At 43.2% G+C, this 20,479-nt stretch overlaps 1 protein-coding gene and 1 long non-coding RNA gene across 2 annotated transcripts in view; both read right to left on the bottom strand.

Annotated features, from left to right (window-relative positions):
- Positions 1-3,228: 3,228 nt before the first annotated feature.
- Srgn (serglycin) overlaps positions 3,229-20,479 on the bottom strand; it is a 31,535-nt gene continuing 14,284 nt past the window's right edge. The window contains exons 2-4 of the mRNA XM_003473586.5: positions 14,717-14,915; positions 6,085-6,232; positions 3,229-4,270 (exon numbers count right to left, since the gene is read on the bottom strand). Coding sequence (XP_003473634.2) covers positions 3,991-4,270; positions 6,085-6,232; positions 14,717-14,792 — 504 coding nt within the window. The 5' untranslated portion in view covers positions 14,793-14,915 and the 3' untranslated portion in view covers positions 3,229-3,990. The remainder of the gene's footprint in view (positions 4,271-6,084; positions 6,233-14,716; positions 14,916-20,479) is intronic.
- Positions 8,943-14,710, bottom strand: LOC134473864 (uncharacterized). Its single transcript, XR_010044323.1, has 2 exons — positions 14,571-14,710; positions 8,943-13,687 (listed from the first exon to the last, which is right to left on the bottom strand). It is a non-coding gene; the product is annotated as an uncharacterized LOC134473864 (long non-coding RNA).

Genomic DNA, 20,479 nt, shown 5'->3' with positions numbered 1-20,479 from the left:
CAGTATCTAAATCTGCAAAACAATGTTGTAAAAGGAAGCACAAGATGCTAAATGGCCTCTGATGTGAGGAGAGTCCTCTCCTACATGTCCCCTGTGGTTGCTGAATCTATGTATTCTACCTGTTAAGGACACAGGCCAGGGCTGGGGCTGTGACTCAGTGCACAGGGACCTGGGTTTGATTCCCAGCACCACACACACTCATACACATGAATTATTCATCCTGGAGGATGGTGTCTCAAGGTCAGCGTATCATATTTGAGCTTTGTCTCAAGCCATGTCCTCCATCATTCTGTCATGTTAATGGCATGTAGATGATATGGTGTGGGCCAGAACTGGTAGATCCCATGGTGATATGCTCACTGCTGCACTGAAAATCCTTGCTGTTATTCCATGATGCAGGGCTGTAAATCCTGTTGCTGAATCAGACACTGTAAACCTTAGGTATTAATGTTACTAGAAACCTCATGGGCAGGAATGGTGAATCTATACGTGGAATTCCTGTCCCTGAGAACAAATCCCTTGAATTTCCAGGATGAAAGAGACCTATTATGGATGACTTGCTACCAAGGTCTCTGTTATAGTTCAGGTCTAAAATGTCCCCCAAATGTCTCATGTTCAGAGGCAGAGCTTCTGGAAGGTGATTGGATCATAGGAACACTAGGGAGTTCACAGATGAATGTCTTTCCAAGGAGATGGAGCCTTGTTAGAGGAGACTGGGAACCAGGACATGCCTTTGGAAGGCATAACTCTCACTCTGGCTATTTCTCTAGCTCTCTGCTTCCTGGAGCAGCTTTCTTCTGTCATACCATTTCTGCCTTGGAGCCAGCTAACCATGGACTGAACCTTCAAATAAACCTCTATTCCTTAAGTTGTGGATGTCAAGGATTTTATCCCAGTTATAGGAAAATGATTTACAGAGTCTCCTTAAAAGACATTGCCTTGCTGGGGATATAGCTCAACACCTGCCTGGCAAGCACGAGGCTGTAACTTTGATCTCCAGTACCAAAAAAAAGACAATGTCTTGTCAGTGGCTCAGCAATATAATCTGTTGCTAGTGCATTGGACAGTTGGCAGTGTCAGTATTACATAGCTCAGCGGCACAAGGCTTGCCTGGCAGATGCAAAGTCCTGAGTTCAATTCCCAGTACCAAAAAAATAAGTAAATAACTACATGGGCAGTGGGAGTTCATGCATAGCCTCTACCCCTGCCACTCATGAGCTCTTAGTGCTTGCTAACCTTATGGGGGCCTAGTAACAGGTGCTGGCATCTGCCCAAGTCCGTTTGTCTATGTGGTTACTTATTCCTCTTCTGTGATGAGATGGTGCTTTCTAGTGGGTATAAACATTTGATACTGAGATCTTCCCACTTGTGACTTCTCTCTGTGGTCCAGACACATGCCTTGACTCCAGACTTGTTAACCCCTAATCTTCTCAAGTCTGCTTTAGGCTCCTGATCTACTTATCACATTGATCACTGTCCATAAAATTGAATATATCCTGGCCTCAGGCTGCTCTTCCTTCCACAGAGGAGATGACCAGGAACATCACCTAAAGCCTGCCTGTTGAGGGATTCCCTCTCTCAGCTGTTTTTCAGGGCCACTCTTGATGGGCAGGGTCACAGCTGTCATCCATCCTTGACTTGCTCCTACTATGTACCAGAACGATCTATGCATCAACCCAGCTTGAATTTACTCCTACTGTATCAGCCAGGCATGTGGCCACTGATACAGGCTGAGGGAGAGACAGCACATTGGTGCTGAGGACATGGGGTCACTGGGGTGTGACCAGGAAGGGTCCATCTCCCTCCTTCTCCTTTGGTCTGTTTCCCAATCCCACACTGCTGAGTTGTTTCTCCTCTCCACGCCCCTCTGCTATGCCACCCTGCCTCAGAGCCAGACAACTAAGAAGTGAAACCTCTACAAACTGTGAGTCAAAACAAGTCTTTCTTCTTCAGAGCTATGGGTGTCAGGTATTGTGCTTCTGTGATGAGGAAAGTAACTAAAGCCTCTCTTTGGTGGGTAGGAATAGGTATAGAAAAGAAAGTATTTAGCCGGGCGTGGTGGCTCATGCCTGTAATCCCAGCACTCGGGAGGCTGAGGTGGGAGGATCTTTGCGAGTTCAAGACCAGCCTGCGCTACAAAGTGAGCTCAAGGCCAGCCTGAACTGCATAGTAAGACCCCGTCTCAAAAAAAGACCAAAAAAAAGAAAAAGAAAAAGAAAAGAAGGCATTTGTCAGGTCATTGACTGCCTGCAATCTTCCCAGAACTATGTAACTCCTCTTGAAAAAGCAAGACAGCTGGTGCAAGCTGCTGTGGGTGGAACCACTGCCTGACCAAACTTGTGATCACCCACAGTCGCCCTCCAGGAGTCATCTGGTTTCAAGGCCCGGACTGCTAAATGAAATGGAGATATACTGGGCACCAGCACTGTTGTGTTTGATTGGTTGATTTTGCTTTTTCTTTCTGAGAAAAAAGGTTTTTTCAGTTCAGGCTGGCCTCAAGCTTAGAGCAATTCTCCTACCTCAGCCTTATTGTGTTCTTTAGGTTTTTTTGGGGGGAGGTGTTGTTTGTTTGTTTGTTGAGGCAGGATCTCACTAGTATCCTAGGCTTCTCAAACTCAAGGCACTCCTCTTGCCTCAGTCTCACAAGTGCTGGGATTACAGGCATGCTCCACCACACCAGGCTCTATTGTTCTTTAGGGTTTTAAAGGTACTACTGACCTTTAAAATTCTCCTAGGATTAAATATTGTTTTTTATTTATTGGCAGAGACGGGGACAGAAGTTTCCAACTGTTCTTTTCCACTGCGATAGCTCCTATTACACAGGTCAAGAAATCAGTGTGGGTGTTGTGTTAACCACCAAGCCATTTAATTATGTGTTTAGGGCCTGGGAAAATGACCACTGTGAGCCAAACCTGGGTGAAGACTCCACTTAACTGAATACCTAGCCACCATCTGCTCCATTATGAGGGAAGCCATGATTTAAAGATGTTTTGCTGGGCCTGGTAGCACACACCTGTACTCCTAGCACTTGAGAGCCTAACACAGGATGATCATCGTAAGTTTGAGGCCAGCCTGGGCTACATAAGCGAGTTCAGGGCCTGCCTGCATACCTAGTGAGACCCTGCCTCAACAAAAAGTAAAAATAAAATATATTTTGTTAATACTTCTAGAGAGACACCTGATGAGAAATAATTATTTCTTGAGTTTAGAACAAGATTTCCCAAGCACTTTGGTTATACTTCTGCTTTAATAGAGGAACATTTGAAAATAGATAGACATCCAGGAAAGCAGGATAAAGCAATAAAGCATGAAAGCATGAGGTATTAAGACAACAACTATCAAAACAAAGAGACAACTATTCTTTATCTAGGGTTTTAAGTTTCTGAGCGTAACAGCAATCATCCTTGTAGGTAAATGTCAACTAGCTCTCAACACATCCAGTGGTAACAGTACAGTAAGACCCCTTCACACTGAAAACCACATCAAATATTCAATCTGTAAATTCACTGTATTTGAATTTTTATCATAAGTAAAAGCGTATAACTATAAGTCACAATCAGAGTCAGGTTCCTAAAGACATGGGTATGAACTACTGCCAATCAGCTTGCTTCTCAAACTGATTTTTTTTTAAAAAAGCATAATTAACTTCTTTAAAGCAGTTTTATAGACATGGGAGTCTAGTTATTTTCAATGATGTTGGTCAAATATGATACCAAAATATGCAGGTATTGCCGCTGGGAATGGTGTCAAATGTCTACAATTCCAGAATTAACTTGGAGGATCACTGTGAGTTTGAGGCCAGCTTGGACTACATGGTAAATAATCCTTTAAGAATTTATGAAGAAAAAAGAGATGATTAAAAATTAAAGTTCTTTTTCAGATGTTTTAAATTTTTTATAAAACTCTTTTCCTCAAGACTAATCATTCAACCATGGTACACAAAATACACTGAATACATTGCCTGGTATCAAGGTGGGAAACCCCTGACTTTTATATAATAAAATCCTCTTCTGTATCATCTTGACCCAAGGCCTGGTTGTCTAAGGGCAGATTCTTCCTGAGGGGCCTAAGGTTGTAATAGAAAGCATCCTTTTCATCTAGTGGTTGGTAGTCCCACTGTCTTTCAGCAGGATAGTCCTTCTCAGAGCTGCTCCCAAATCCAGATCCTGATCCGGATTCTGATTCTGAGCTGGAGCCAGAGCCGGAGCCAGAGCCAGGGTAGTCCTCAGAAAGGGGGAAGATATCGTTCAAGTTCTGACGTTTTCGAATCCTGAAGGGGGGGGGAGATAAAGTTTGATCCATAAAGAGCATGATTATATTTTTAGAATAAAGAAATAAATGCAGTCACCCCATTGCTCAATTTGAAAGAGATAAAAGCTTCCAAATTATTCAATTCCAAATTCAAACCTTGAGTGTGTGTTAACATTTACTTATTACACCAAACACACTCCCCTTACCGAGTCCAGGTTACCCACTGCAGACTCAATAACAGTGCTCTTATTACCAAAAAAAAAAAAGTCAATTCAATATTTGGAATTTACTTTTTTAAAAGAAGACCCCAGCCAGGCATGGTAGCGCACTCCTGTAATCCTAGCACTCAGGAGGCTGAGGCAGGAGGATCTTTGCAAGTTTGAGACCAGCCTGGGCTACAAAGTGAGCCCAAGGCCAGCCTGACCTGCATAGTGAGACCCTGTCTCAAAAAGCAAAAAAATAAAATAAAACCCCTTTATTTCATTTTCTCTCTAGAGGACAAACCTACCCAGAGAACATTTTTCATACCTAGAAATTTCCATAAGATTTCTAATAATTTACAATGCTTCAACAAAGCTTACATTTGAGACATTCTTTGTAGTAAGTTAAGCATTAGATTTATCAACACATTAACATTCCATTTCAAGAAAGAAAGAAAGAAAGAAAAAAAGATCTCCCCTACATATCATGTCTACGGTCAGGAGGCCGAAGGCACTGCAGGATGAGCCACTGCGTGCAACCTGAATGTGCCAGTTAGAGCCCAGTGGTCACCAAAGATGAGGGCAAGGATACCACCCTCCTCCACAGATCAGGGCCACAAAATGTCAAGAGGCAGAAGGTCAGTGTCCCCACTTATAGGTCATTTTCTCCATGAAAATAAGCCATACACCATTAGAGTTTTCAGTAATGCATGCATTTTCTGTGATTTTAAATCACCATTATCTAATTCCAGAACATCTTGACCAATCATCTCCCCAAAAAAGCTAGAGCAGCCAACTCATTCCTCCCTCTTCCCGGCCTCAGGCAACCACTAATCTACTTTCTGCCTTTAGTGATTTGTCTATTCTAGGTCTTTCAACTAAATGGAATAATAGAAATTGTGGTTTTTTGTGTATGCTGTCTTTCCCTCTGCTTAATGTTTAAGGTTCAGCTACACTGTAGCATGTATCACTATCTCATACTTTTTATGATCAAGTATTCCATTGTATTGATACACCACATTGTGTTTATTCATTCAGTTGAAGGACTTTTACTGGATTTTAATATCTAATATACTGTTTATACAATAAAATGAATTTTAATCTTTACTACACTTTACATAAATAAAACAGTCTTGAATCATTTTCAATACCTGTCAGTGGAAAATGCTGAATTCCTGTTTTTGCCACCCATGATAAAAGTTTGCAAAACCAGAGGTGAATCATGCATATTTGCATACCTCTGTCTACCAGCATACATGGTAGTTTTACCAGGTACTACACAATGAAAACCAAACTACCAGAGCAGGAGCTTGAAGGGAAGCACTCTCAATGGTCCTCCTAACTTGATACAAATTTCAACAGAGGCTGTAAATTACAGTCATATTGCTAGGCATGGTGGTACACACCTGTAACCCCAGCCCTCAGGAGGCTGAGACAGAAGGATTACTGCAAGTTTGAGGACAATGTGAACTACATAGTGAGTTCACGGCCAGCTTGAACTACATAGTGAGATCCTGTCTCAAAAAGAGAAAAAAGAAAATAAAGAAATAAGGAAAGACAATAAAGGAAAGAGAAGAAAAGAAAAGAAAAAAGAAATTACAGTCACTTTAATATCAGGGAAAAGTCCACTTACAGAAAAGGGTCAGTCTTTGAAGGGAGGATCTCGTTGTAATCATCTGTAGGTAGGTCGAACACTGGCCCCTTTTCTTCAATGCAGTTTGCAGAATTACTGTCAGGACTGCAGTGTACCCACTGGTACCTGGCTTTCCGCATAGGGTAACCTGCCCAAACAAGAAACCCACACAGGCAAATAAATATTGTTTACCAGGCTTCTCAACATCTGCCCCTTAGAAGTTCTCATATAAATGGATCCTAACTCTGCAAGCAGGTAGAACATGCACAGGTTTTATGACCATTGCTGTAACCACAGCACACCTGCCCCAGCCTTTCACCTGCACTGCTCGTCTGATCACGGCATTCCTATGAAGTAGCAGAAAGTTTAAGGGGTTAGAATTGGCTTTGAGTCAGCTGCCTGAGTAGTTCTTCTACTAGCCAGCTATGAAAACTTTACATCCCTGAATCCCTGCTGGAAAATGAAGGGCCAGAAATATCAGAAATTTGTCATAAAAATTAAATGACAAAATGCATGTAAAGCATACTTGATACTACACTTAATGCCCAAGCATATGATAAACACTTAATGATATTAACTTTTATTATACTATTAGATTTGATTTTTATTTGTTTGTTTATTTATTTTGTCTTTTTGAGACAGGGTCTCTTTATGAAATTCAGGCTGGCCTCAAGCTCACATTGTAGCCCAGGCTGGTCTCAAACTTGCAACAATCCTCCTGCCTCTGCCTCCTGAGTGCTGGGATTACAGGCGTGCACCATAGCTCCATTTTAGGTTTTTTTTTTTTTTTGTCTTTCTCATTTTTATTGGTACCAGGGATCGAACTCACGACCGCCTGCTTGCAAGGCAGGTGCTTATGCCACTGAGATAAATCCCCAGCCCCCATAGCTCCATTTTAAAGAAAATTGAGGCCACAAAGGTGCTAGGTGGAAGGCACAGGATCCCAAAGTCTGCCTCTTTTTGCAGAGAGGAGCAGGCATGGTAACACACACCTGTAACCCCAGCACTCAGGAAAATAAGTCAGAGGGGTCACCACAAGTTTGAGGCCAACCTGGAATACATAGCGAGATGTTAGCTAAACAGAAAGAAAGAAAGCAGGAAAGGAAGGAAGGAAGAAAAGGTTCAAGAATACCAAGAATACCCTGAGAAGCACTCCAGGCATTGCAGGGGCCTAGGGTCTGCGTTTGGGTCCGCGTGGTGTTCTTAAGAATGAAAAGTAGATGAACACTCATTCTCTTTTTCTGTACCCAGATTTCCCAACAAGATTCCTCTATTTACAGAGGGACAGCATGATTGGAACAGTCAGATATCTTGCCAATTCTTTCAATTTCCACAGGAAAACCTCTAAATCTAGCATTCTGGAGTTACACAGGAAAGCCTTCATTATTTCATGAAATACATTCTTCACGACTCCGTTCAGCGAGGTCAAGGGCCTGGTGGGAAGCAACTCCGTGCCATCCTTTACATGGTTCCTACCTCCCCAGCCAGGCACACACTTCACCCAAACAAGTGCTGCCAGTGATCGGCTGCAGAAGGGGCACATCTAGAACTCCTGGAAAGGTGACTCTGAAGCCCAGCTCCAAAGAGCAGGAATCTCACTCATGAGAGGATGTTAGCTAAATGGTTAGAAAAAATTACTTAGAGTAATTAGCAGTGCAAGTAAACCTATATTCATGGAAGGATTAGCTGGGGCAGTTCAGCGGGACTCCACACACAGCATGTGCAAGGCCTTAGGTTCAATCCCCAGCAACCCCACGTTTTGTTTTGCTTTGTTTTGTTTTTTTGTTTTTTTGTCTTTTTCCTTTTTATCGGTACCAGGGATCGAACTCACGACTGCCTGCTTGCAAGGCAGGCGCTTATGCCGCTGAGCTAAATCCCCAGCCCCTTACCCCACGTTTTTAAAATGAAAATAACTGAAAAGAAAAATCAGAATGCCACTTCACACACATATTAGTTTCAATAGCATAAACATATTGGGGACAATGACATTTTTGTGCAAAATACACAAAAATGGTGGTGTAAGCTTTGGTGATTTTTTTCTTTTTCTAAATCACTGTAATATGCAATATTCCTCTGAAATATAAACATTCAAAAGACTAATTCAGAAAGAAAGCAAATACTGTACTTTTGGCTGGCTACCCTTTCACTCTTCCCTTCTCTCCCTCCCTGTCTCCTTCCCCCTCTAGGGGTCCACTGCTCTATCACAATCTTCCCCGTGGTTGCTGAGTGTAGGGTATAAGGTCTGGTCTAGGAACCAGGTGTCCAAAATGGGTCAGGTCTGGAGACAAGGCAACCACGATGGCCACCCAAGGTCGGCCCCCTCCTGACTGCGTGACCTTGGCCAACTTACTTCACCTCTCTGTACCTCAGGTTCCTCATCTGTAAAATGAGAGCCGTAATAGATGTGATGATAAGATGCAGATGTTAAGTTCTTGGAATGGTGACAGCACCATGGTCAGAGCTCTTCATTGCTAGTATCTCTCTCTGATAAGGTGGGAAAGGAAGAAGATGACAACTTTTCTCTGATGGCAGATAGTTTGTGGGGAGACCAGAATTTAAATTTAAATACTTTAAATTCCCATTCTACCAATTAATATCCTCTGTTCTTAATTTATCATCTTTCAAATGTATATGACTTTAGCAAAGACTTCCTGTTTAAATAAATAAATGTGTGTGAAGCATCTAGCACGAGATTTTGCACATGGGAGGTGTTGACTACTCTTTCTTTTTTCTTTTCTGATTCTTTCCTGAGGCAGCATTTCTTTGACATCTAATTACTGCTTAAGAGGCTCTTGAAAGTGTACGAAAATTTATAGAGGTGTTTCTTTCTGACGAGTGATCTTTTCGTACATCTCTCCAGCAGAGGGCGATGTCTTCACATCCATGCCGTCCACACCAGCGCTGTCCAATAGAACAAAGCCTACACACGGAGTTTGAAATGTTTTAGCAGCCCCATATTCAAAGGTAGAAATAAAGCCCTCTGCGAGGATGTACAGCTGTAACCCCAGCTCTCAGGAGGCTGAGATGGGAGGATCACTCAGAGTTCGAGGCCAACCTGGGCTACATAGTGAGTTCAAGATCAACCTGAACTGCGCAGCAAGACTGTCTCAATAAATAATAAATAAATGTAAAAATTTTAAAAAAAGATAAAATTAATTTTAATACACCACTTATTTCAATCTTCTAAAAATATTGTAATTTAACATATATTCAACATATAAGATTTTTTCCTTCCTCTCGCCCCCAGTGCTAAGAATTGAACCCAGAGCCTTACATGTGCTAGGCAAGCACGCTATCCTTGATCTCTAACCCCAGCCCAATTCGTGGAAATTTTTATGTTCTTGCTTTTTTTTTTTTTTTTTTTTGTCTTTTTCGTTTTTATCGGTACTAGGGATCGAACTCACGACTGCCTGCTTACAAGGCAGGCGCTTATGCCGCTGAGCTAAATCCCCAGCCCCTGTTCTTGCTTTTTCAAGCTAAGTCTCTCAGACAGTGTATACTATGCATATAGAGCGTGTGTCACTTGGACTCGCCCTAATTCAAGGCCTCTGTTACCTGCAGGACAGAGTGGGTGAGGGCAAGCAGAGTCTCTACAGGTGGCCGATGCACTGAGCATCAGGGTAAGAAAATGTTGCCTGGGCTGGAATTTAAACAACACAGTTGAACTAATCCTTGCTTGTTTGCTTTTTCCCAGTGCTAGGCAAGCACTCTACTGCAGAGCTATATCCCCAGCCCAGGGTTAATGCTGTATGAGGAGACATCCCAGTGAAAGACCACATCTTTCCAGCTGGGTGACAGCTATGACTTTGACAGATTAGAAAAAAAATTTGAAATGCAAAGTAACCTCCAGCATTAAAAATTTATAGAGGTGTTTCTTTCTGACGAGTGATGAAAACATTCTAAAAGCTACTATGGTGATGGTCACACAGTTCTGTGAGTATACTAAAAACCATCTGATTGTTTACTTTAAAGAGAAAATTAATGCTATATGAGCTTTACCTTAATTAAGCTATTCTAAAAATTTATACAGACATCAAAGATAGAAGTCCTTCCACTCCAAGAATTCACTGAATGTAGGGCTGGTGATGTTAAAGGTACTTTAAAATAAACAACATAGTTACAAAAACAAAATTCCAGACATAGTTATTCATGGTATTGGCAGGATGTGAAAATTCAAAGTTCTGTCCCCTGAAGTTACGAGAGTTCTTAACTTTATCTTGTTTGAGATAAATGTCTTATGATTATCATAGTTTTAAAAACGAAAGGAAGACAGAACCATTATCTTCCTTTTTTTTTTTTTTTTCTTTTTCATTTTTATAGGTACCGGGATCAAACTCAGGACCTCCTGCTTGCAAGGCAGGAGCTTATGCCCCTGAGCTAAACCCCCAGCCCCCCCTATTATCTTCCTAAAAGGACCCACTTACCAAAAATCTGCGGGATCATTATGTGGTAGCCTCTGGAGAATGACTTTTATTTAAAACCCTTTCCCTGGCCACCCTTCCAACCCCTACCACCACCACCCACCCACCATCGTTTCCCCGCCCCCGCCCCCCACTGCCACACTCACCAGCTCTGCCCTAACAGCACCCTGTCTCTGAGTAACTCTTCCTAAGCAAATGACTATCTCCAAGTGTGTCTGTGTCTTCATATTTTCCTTAGCAAAGCTGACATTTTTCCCCTACCATAATCACAATTTACCCATTTCCGACTCTTTGTGGAAACTTACTACAGATGTGTTAGAGAAACTTAAGCAGAAACTGCCATGAGGGAAAAAAAAAAGTATTATTTGATTCATTCAAAATGGTAGAATTTAAGCAGTTGTTATTATCTAAATTGCAGTTACTTCCTACTGGTGTATCCGGCCCACAAATGCAGACGCTTCCCTCACTCTTGTGTGGTGTGACAAGCTATAAAAAGCTCCACATTTACTTTCAATTTTTCCCTTAACTCAGTACTGAGTAGTAATAGGAAGGGTTGTAGTCAAAGGAAAGTTTTTCATTTTGTAAAAACAAAACAAAACCACAACAAAAAAACAGGCCAGGTGTGGTGGCGCACACCTGTAGGTCAGGCCATCAGAACACTGAGGCAGGAGGATTACTGCAAGTTCGAGGCCACCATGGGCTACACAAGTGAGTTCAAGGACCTCCTCAACTACGTATTGATACCCTGTCTCAAAAAGACCGAAAGAACAAAACAAAATCCTGCTAATCTACACATTGCAGTAGAAATTTAATTCTGACCTTGAAACCAGATGACTACTATTTCTGCCACTTGTCAGTTATAACGGGCCTTGGACAAAACACATTTTTGCAAGAGACTGACAGAAAGAACAAATGAGAGAGCCAGATACGGTAGCTGAAGCAGGAGGAGGATTCATGGGATCCCAGGCTATCCTGGGCTATGCAGGCCAGCCCAAACAACTTAGTGGGACTCTGTCTCAAAAAAACAAAAACAAAACGAAACAGAACAGAACAGAAACCAGAGGGCCAGGGATTTAGCTCAGTGGCATAAGTGCCTGCCTGGCAAGCACGAGGTTGTAAATTCAATCCCCAGTACAAAAAAAAAAAAAATCAATGAGCTGTAGAACAGAACCCATTGAGATGATGTAGTTTTCTCTGTCAGGTGGTACTAATCCCTCCTCATAGTGAGCGGGACAATCATTACCACAGAGAGTGGATGTGAAGTCACTTTACAAACAGTCACACACATGGGTGGACTCAATTCCATTACCGTGATCTAGGAGACAGTGTAGCATGAGCACCCGGGCTCGCACAGGCCCCCGGTCCACACCTGCTCATGGGTTTTCTACTTTATCCCTTTCCAGTCCAGGCATCTTTGAGAAAGAGGCGATACAGTGTAGGATTCATAGGCCTCCTCAGCAGTCTCCTGAAGCCCACAGTGGGTTAATTAGCCACCTGTGTCCTTCATCATCTGCCACACACCCCCAACTCCCATGTCCTGGATCTCTGTACACACAGCTTTACATCGTGTCTTTACTTGGGTTTATAAAAGCAAGTACAAGTACGTTACGGGCTAAATTATGTCCACTGCAAAGTTCAAACACCAAAGTCTACCCAAGGACCTCATCATGTGACACGATGTGGAGAGAGCCATTGAAGACACAGATGAGGGGGGAAGAAGGCGCCATCCATACGCTGAGGAGAAAGCCCTCAGATGAAACCAGCCTCCAGGCCCTTGATCTCTGATCCCCTCTCCGGAGGAAATGGAGTGTTTAAGCCACCCAGTGGGCGGTGCGTTGTTTTGGCAGCCCAAGGAAGGGAGACTGTAACCCAAGACAGTCTGAGCAGCTCAGGGAAGGCAAGCCTTGAGACAAGCAAACATTTTCTCTCTCTAAAACTCTTTTTTAAAAGGTAGGAGGAGAACCCTACGGCATCCTGGGGCTGTGGAGGAAGGTGTAATGACACTACATCTGCTGTCACTAAAGTGTGGCCACCGTCTGTTTCCCTTCACATTCAAAGGCAAGTGCGGGAACCTGAACCCCCCTGCGCCCCTGGGGGACGCCTTCGTTTTCGGATTATTCACTGTCTGCTTTCTGGTTCCCTTTTCCAACAAATAGTTCAATCTACCAGACGACATAAATGTTAGGATTTTCTACAGTTTCGGGACGGTTTCGCTCTTACTTTCGTTCTAACGAATGTATATATGAGGAAAGGTTTTGTTTTCATCCTGGTTTTAACCTATTGAGTCAGTGCAGAACAAACATATCGGGGAAGTTTTGGAACCTTAAAGGCCAGCACCAACTAACTGGACATTCAAGTCTGACCCTCCACTGCCACAACTGTGGACCTCGCAGTGCTCAATGCTCAGAGCACACAATTATTAGGAAATCCTTACAGCAAGCTGGAGATTTCTCCCAATGGTCCAAGAAAAGCTTGTCCTTTATGCACTCTCTTTGTACTCAAATAATAAAGAGGTAAATTGGTCCAGGGATACAGCTTAGCAGCACAGCAACTGCCTGGCAAGTGCAAGGTCCTGAATTTGATTCCCAGTTCTAAGAAAATTTTTAAATAAATAAATTTTTTAAAAAACAGGAGAGTGGAAATGTTTTGGCAATCTGCTGTTTTTCTCCAATGTAAGTGTAACTGAAAGAAAATCTTTTTTTTTTTTTTTTGTAATTTTCAATGTATAAGGAATTTCTCTGAGCTCATCTGTGAGATTATATTGCCACCGGAAGTAAGCATGTAACAGCCAAAAGTCACTTCGAAGAAAAAAATCCAGGACACGTATGTCATTCTGACTCAACATTTCCTTTACCATTTGTGGAAACTTAATGTTTTTCTCCTGTAAATTCTGCCATCTATTTATCAGGCAATGACCTTTTGTCTTGTGAAGACAAGATTCCTTATTTACCAAAGGAGAAAAAAAATTGTATGTTTCTTACAAACTGGTATTTTATTTTCTTAGTGAATGAAAGTCTTTAAATTGTTTCAGTATGACTAAACAGCCCTTAAAGATGAAGCAATTTAAAAAGATATTTCCAGGCCAAGGATGGTGGTACATGCCTGGAATCCCAGCAGTTGGGAGGTTGAGGCAGGAGAACTGCCATGAGTTCAAAGTCAGCCTAGATCATGCAGTTGAGACCCTGCATCAAAAAACAAAGACATTTCCAAATGTGGTGCTTCTGTGAGTGACAGCACAAATACTAACATTCTTTGGGATTTCTTTAAATCTGAGAAGTTCTGTATTAACCCTGTAACCATAATTGCATCTGCTTCAGTAAGATCCCATTTTTAAAAAGAAAAATAAGGGGCTAGGGATTTAGCTCAGTGGCATAAGCTCCTGCCTTGCAAGCAGGCAGTCATGGGTTTGATTCCCCAGTACTGATATAAAAAGAAAAAGACGAAAAAAAAAAAAAAGAAAGAAAAGAAAAATACACACAATTTTTTTTTGGTATTTTTGAGACAGGGTTTCACTATGCAGTTCAGGCTGGCTTGGGCTCTCACTTTGTAGCCCAGGCTGGTCTCAAACTTGCAACAATCCTCCTGCCTCAGCCTCCCAAGTGCTGGGATTACAGGCATGAGCCACCACACCCAGCTACAGTCAAATTTTTAGAAGTTCAGAAAATAGTGTCTCCCAGTGTTATAGTAACAACCCTCTCACAGCACATTCAAAACTTGGGATTGACGAATAAAAATGTGTTATGTTCGGGTACTAACTCCCCGCAAGGAATGTAGTCATGGGCTAGGAAAAAATAAAAGGTGAAAAAAATAAAATTTTTAAAAGTTGGGAATTGATGTAGATGCTCAGAAGTAAGAAGATACCCCTAAATACTCTAAAGTGCCATCCATCTTCATGCAACAACACACGAGAAATTTTCACTACTCCTTTCTTGACTTATAAAAATTTATAAACCACACATTTACACCCAAAAATAAAGCAGCACTTTTTGAGCACGCTAAGAGTCTATAAGGTGACACCTGCTTCAGAGTTTAATTTTTCTTGGCACCAAACTGAGTTGAACTCACCCCAGAGAATCCAACTACCCAGCTCCTTCTGCTTTACCTTCTTTCTCAGAAGGGGATACATTCTGTGCTTTAAAATGAAGACAATCATCAGTGTGGCCTCTGGGCTCACAACTAAAATGACAGGGACTAAGATTGCTGGGTCTTACCTTGCACTGAAGATCCCAGAGCCAGGATGAGGACTAGGGCCAGGCCCAGCCTCCCGCACGTGGGCAGCGCCTGCATGATGAGCCGCTCTCCCCAGCACGCCAGCCTCGCAATTAGGAAATGCTGCAGGGTGCTGCTCTCTGTCCCTTTTAGAAAAGGCTCCAAAACCTCAACCCTGCCCAGAACACACGTCACGATTTCCTGAACAAATAGAAAGAGATCCACATCAAAACTCAGCGAAAAAGAAAAGAAAAGCAGCAAAAATAACTATTCATACCCATTATGAAACTGTACTGGACTCTCCCCAGATCTGCTTTCTCAAAACTTGTTGTTTGCCTCTAATCTGTTAGAATTTCTTGTCCTTCCATCAAAACAGTAGAATCAACATTCAGGACAGTTTGTTTTTCCTTTCTTCGGGTAACAAACTAAACACAGGATCACTAACCCGAAGAGTCTACTGTACTGCTGATGAGATAAAGGGAGATGAAATGTTAATTTTTCTTTTTCAAAAAGGAGTTGCCTAACTCATTAAGTCAAGCTAGAGAAATGAAACTTCCACACTAAGTTCTCATCTAGCAGAATGAATTGTCGTATTTGTTTCTTCTTATTCAATTTTTTCATTGGCTCGCTGGTTCTCTCTCTACCTCAAAAATAGGGTGAACATTTGTGAGTTACCAAAAAAGAAAAAAGCTTAGTAAAACAAGAATTCTTTTGCATTCTTTTGCTCCTTCACACTAAGTCTTTCTTATGATGTGGTACCAGGCATACTTTATCTTTTTCTCTTGGTAAATTTTTTTAGTTTGTTTTCGGGTCCTTTGGCCTTGAACAAGCCAGAAATCACAAATGAGGGGAGGTTTTCTTCTTAGTGAGCTTCTGGATGTGAAAACACACAAACCACCACTCCTTGTCCATTAAGGACAGTGTTTTTCCCCCACGGTGGTATGGATTTTTGGAGAATCCAGCTCCACCTAACAGTCATGCAGTAATTAAGTGGTCTGTCTGTCCCACATCCTCGCCCTGAGGACACAATAATTCCTTCCCCATTTGAAGATGCATCCACTCTCCATTCTGGTGCTAATACCTGCAGCCCCAGACACATTAGAGAGCATATATTCCACTTCCATTTTATGCTCCGATCCGGTCCTTACACACCAGGGAGGGGTTTCCCTTCCCTTGTTGTGGACTTCCTGCTGATTCCTTACTGTTTCCTGCTAAGAGCGGCCTCACACTCTAACCCTGAGCCGCCGGGCTACAAGGACAAAAAGGGTGCACACGTGGCTCTCCTCAGAGCCAGCCAGAGGTGCGTCCTGCATCAGGGCCCCGTGGGAGCACAGCACCGACTTCAGACTCACAAACTCTGCAAGCTCTCCACTTGGGACTACAGTAGTGGATTCAGCTTCAAATGTTAGACCTTGTCTTTGGTCTCTTCGTCCTAAGCATCAATTTAAAACCCTGGCACCAAAATAGTTCCTGTCAATAGCTCCAATAGGTTTCCTGCGAAGCCTTACAGCTAATCAGAACTTGTGCTTGAAACTGATCATTTGAGGGACTTTTCTCACTTGGATTCTTCATTTTTTTTCTATCGCTACATCATAATTTTTTTTTTTAAGTACTGGGGATTGAATCCAGGGCCTTTGCATTAAGCTACATCTCCGACTCATTTTTTATTTTGAGACAGGTTCTTGTTATGTTGCCCAGATTGAGTTTGAACTTTCAGTCCTCCTGCCTCAGCCTCAGGGTAATTTCTAAAAAGTATTTGTAGAAGCATCATGGTACCATGAGGTCTGGGAGTACTGCAGGTGAAAGAGGGACCATATCTCTTCCTGTGGGTGCTTCAGGCATTTTCGGAAGCAGTGAGAAGACATTTTCCCCACAGAAAGTAGCTATGACGATTCAGGCCGGAGTTTGCCAGTGCCTGGTGGTCTTGGCAGGCACCCGCATTAGGATTTCAGATCTCCAAGGATCTCTCCAGCAATGTCCAGCAGTCCAGCGTCACGTACCCAAGACCACCTCTGTTTTGTTTTGCTGTGCTGAGGCTAGAATCCACAGCCTCAGGCATGCTGGGGCCACAGCTCTACTATTAAGCTGTTTCTCTGGCTCCAAGGCCACCTTTAAACTTGAATTTTTCCTTCACAACTCCAGGCACTTTTTCACTTTGGCCAATGAGCTGGACCCTGCATCTATGAACCCAATGTTGCTTATTTGCCTTTTGGCTGCTCCATGACAAGGGCCTGATAGTCTGCTACACCCAGACTATCCATTGGCTTCAGAGAGTCTGGTTTCCCCAACTCTAAGCTGGTTGGAACCTTGGTCTCAGCCACCTGAACCATCTGTCAAAGACCCACCCCAGAGGAGGACTTTAGGCTGATGTGGTAGGGGACAGGACTCCCCTAGCACTGTGAAGCCCTCTGTCAGGTGGAACCTTGTTCTAGCTTGTCTGGGGCCACACAAAAGTCAGGGCCTTCCTTGATCACTTATCAGCCAAATGTCATCCAGACTATGGTTTAGGTCACAGTGTGGAAGGGGTGGTAGAGCCTGCAGACTGCATAGAAGATTTGTGGGACCCTGTCCAGCGGGAAACTGGCAAGACAGACAAGAACCAGGACTGATAACTCCCCTATGTACCAGACAGCTCCAGAGATCTTCAGCCCATTGGCATCTGTGTGTTTGTCTCTGCAGCTGGAGCTTGGAGGGTTTTTTTGGTTTTTGTTTTGTTTTTTTGAGACAAGATCTCCCTATGTAGTTCAGGCTGGGTTTGAGCAATCTTCCTGCCTCAGTCTCCTTCGGCAAGTGGGGTTGTTGTTGAAGAAAATCTTTCATTCTCACATGAAACACATTTTAGTAAAAACAATTTGCAGTTTTTGCTCTTCCCCCATTACTGACAGCTGATAGTGCCTTTGCCCAGGTAGCCTTCCCCTGGGCTTGGTCCCCTGGCCCTCACCCTGAGCTACGGGCAAGCAGCATGGACAGATAGCCTCGAGCCCCAGGCCCGAGCCCTTCTCTACCACGCCCCACCCAAGCAACAGCAGCCCCTTATTCCTCACACCTCTCTTGCTGCAATCCCTCTGGACCGGGACCATCTCCTTGTCCCACATTTCCCCCATTGACTAAAGAAGACTTCCCTTTTCTCTAAGCCTCAGCCTCTCCAAAGTGCGTAATTTCCAGAGTTTTCAAAGCCAAATTCTACTCCAAACTTACTGCTCCATTTGCCAGATCACCTGAAATTGCATCTATGTTACTTCACAGCGAGCGGAGTTGCCTATAAAGTGGGCACCTTTATTTCTCAACCATCCTGTGCTGTGGTTGGAATGTGTCCCTGAAGTCCAAGTGTTGGAACTTAAATCATCAAAGTCTCATGTTGATGGTGTTTGAAGGTGACTGGCATTAGATGAGGTCACCAGGAAAGGACACTCATGGTGGCACTGAAGGAGGAGGGAGAGACCCAAGCGGGCAGCTTTGTGTCTGGCCACTCAACGCCTGCCATTGTGTTTTGGTGCAGCAAAAGGCTGCTCTCTAGGGAGAGCAGATGCCAGGGCCCAGCTCCCGGGCTCCTCAGTCTCTAGAACTTAAAGAAACTAATTTCTTTCCCTTATAAATTACCTGGTCTCAGGTATACAGTTATAGCAACAGAAAAGAGACTGTGACCCTGTGATGAAGCAAATCAATTTCTTGTTGTCTAACAAAGTAACCTCATAACACAAAACTCACTAATTACTGATTGCGGGGTAGTTTTAGGAGGGAGATCTATTAAGAGCTGCTGAATCTTCCTAGAATTATAACTTATTCAGATGTAAGATTTTCAAAAGAGATGCCGAGAGCAGCACAACAGAACAGCTCCAGTGCCCATTTCTTTTGTTTGTTTTGTTTTTTTGAGGCAGGGTCTTGCTATGTAGCTCAGGCTGGCTCTGAACTCACTATATAGCCCAGGTTGACCTCAAACTAGCACAGATTCTCCTGCCTCAGTCTCCCAAATGGGTTTACACATGTGTACCACCACAATGCAAGGCAGCTCATTCTTTTTTAAATCCCCAATTTAAAGATTCCACTACTAGGCAGCCTCTGGGACTTTTTCTTAGCTCTTTCTAGAGAGGGTCTTGAGTCTGAACTCAAGTACTGCACCTGAAAAGTAAATAGCAAATAGATCCTGTATTAAATATGTTTCTGGTGCCTTAAAGGTTGATGCTTACAAGCTTTGGTTTTTTGTTTGTCTGTTTGTGTTTTCTAAAATGGAAGTAGTGGCACATGCCTGTAATTCCAGCATTTGGGAGGCTGAAGCAGGAGGATATTGCCAGGAGTTCGAGGCCAATCTGAATTATATAGCAAGACTCTGTCTCCAAAAAAGAAACCATCTGAGTCTCATCCTGTTGTGGGAAACAAGTAAGTCTAAAAGGGTTCCATGGCTGGCCTCTGGTCACACAGCGAGGGAGGGTCCAGAGTAGGAAACTCACAGTTTCCCATCCCCCTTCCTTCACCCCCATAGTGGGTGAGGAGACTACGGCCTGGACAGGGAAGTATTTGGATGTTTCTGGTCCCCAGGAGGCGGCACCATTGTGCCTGTGGACGGGGTCCACAAGACAGAGGCCCCAGAGAGCCCACCAGCAGCTCCCCCAGCTGAAACGATGCATCCAGTTCCCTAAAAGCAGGATCCTTCTCTAAAACTCCCAAAGCTTCTGTTCCAGACACCTCCCCAGGCATCTAAAAGTTGGAGAAATTGATGTTTTAATCTTGGGCTGGAAAAGGAGAGAAAGAGCCCCTCACCAAAATCTCTGATTTGAGAAGATAAACAAGGGTAGAGATTATACATGCAGTTTCTACTTTCTACTCAATTTTGCTGCTAATAGTGTCCTAAATATATTAAATCCAAATTGAGTATAATAGTGCACAGCTCTAATCCCCACTACTTGGGAGGCTGAGGAGGAGGATCACAAGTTCAAATCCAGCTTGGCCATTTAGTGAGACCATCTCTCAAAATTAAAAAAAAATTTTAAAGGGGGTGGGGTGGGGCTATGACTCAGTGCAAGCTCAGTCCCCAGTATCACAACTTCTCAACTGCCATCTCGAGTCTGGAATGAGATGAAATTCCAATTCCAAAATTTGTAGGGCTGCGAAGAGCCAAGGGAAGCGCCACACGCTGAATATCACTAATGGAGACGGCAGAATGTGCCTCTTCTCTTAGAATATTTTCACAGGGGTCAAATGTGTTGGGAATGAACCACTCAGGGAAAATCTCAGACATAAGGGAATAGGAATGACAAAGGGGTTAGGAGGAGTGAGATCATTTGAAAAGAAGTCAAGGAACATTGTCTTTAGTTGGCTACTTAAATCTCACCTCTTTTTCTAGGACACACTGTTCATGCTATTCCACCATTACTTTTTGCATCTTTAACTATCTTTTTAGATTAAAAGTTAGTAAATAATTGCTATGGACAGACTGGCAGATGAGGAGCTGCAAGGAGGATTTAGAAGAGCAATTCCTTGTCCCCTGCCATCTGGAGATGGGCAACAGCCAGTCCTGCCTTTGGCAATGCACAGTGCGGCCCTCTGCGCCTGTTGGCTCCAGCCAGCAGTTCCACCACCCCAGCCCGCTGGGTTCCCTGTGGAGTAAGCAGTCCTCCATGTCCCCAGACTCGGCACCAGGGTTTCCCAGGCTCCACAGACCAACTGCACTACTTCCTTCCCCTAAAATACACATCCCCAAATTACACTCTCATAGCTGCTGTTTATTCAAGGTTGTCAGTCACAAAGGGACAGGAAAGCTCTTGCCC

Source organism: Cavia porcellus, unplaced genomic scaffold (genome assembly GCF_034190915.1).
Source record: "Cavia porcellus strain 051 isolate PalLab524CR breed Dunkin Hartley unplaced genomic scaffold, mCavPor4.1 scaffold_28, whole genome shotgun sequence".
NCBI classification, from domain to species: Eukaryota; Metazoa; Chordata; class Mammalia; order Rodentia; family Caviidae; genus Cavia; species Cavia porcellus.
Note: the sequence above shows the minus strand (reverse complement) of the source record. Positions and strands in the feature narration are given on the sequence as shown.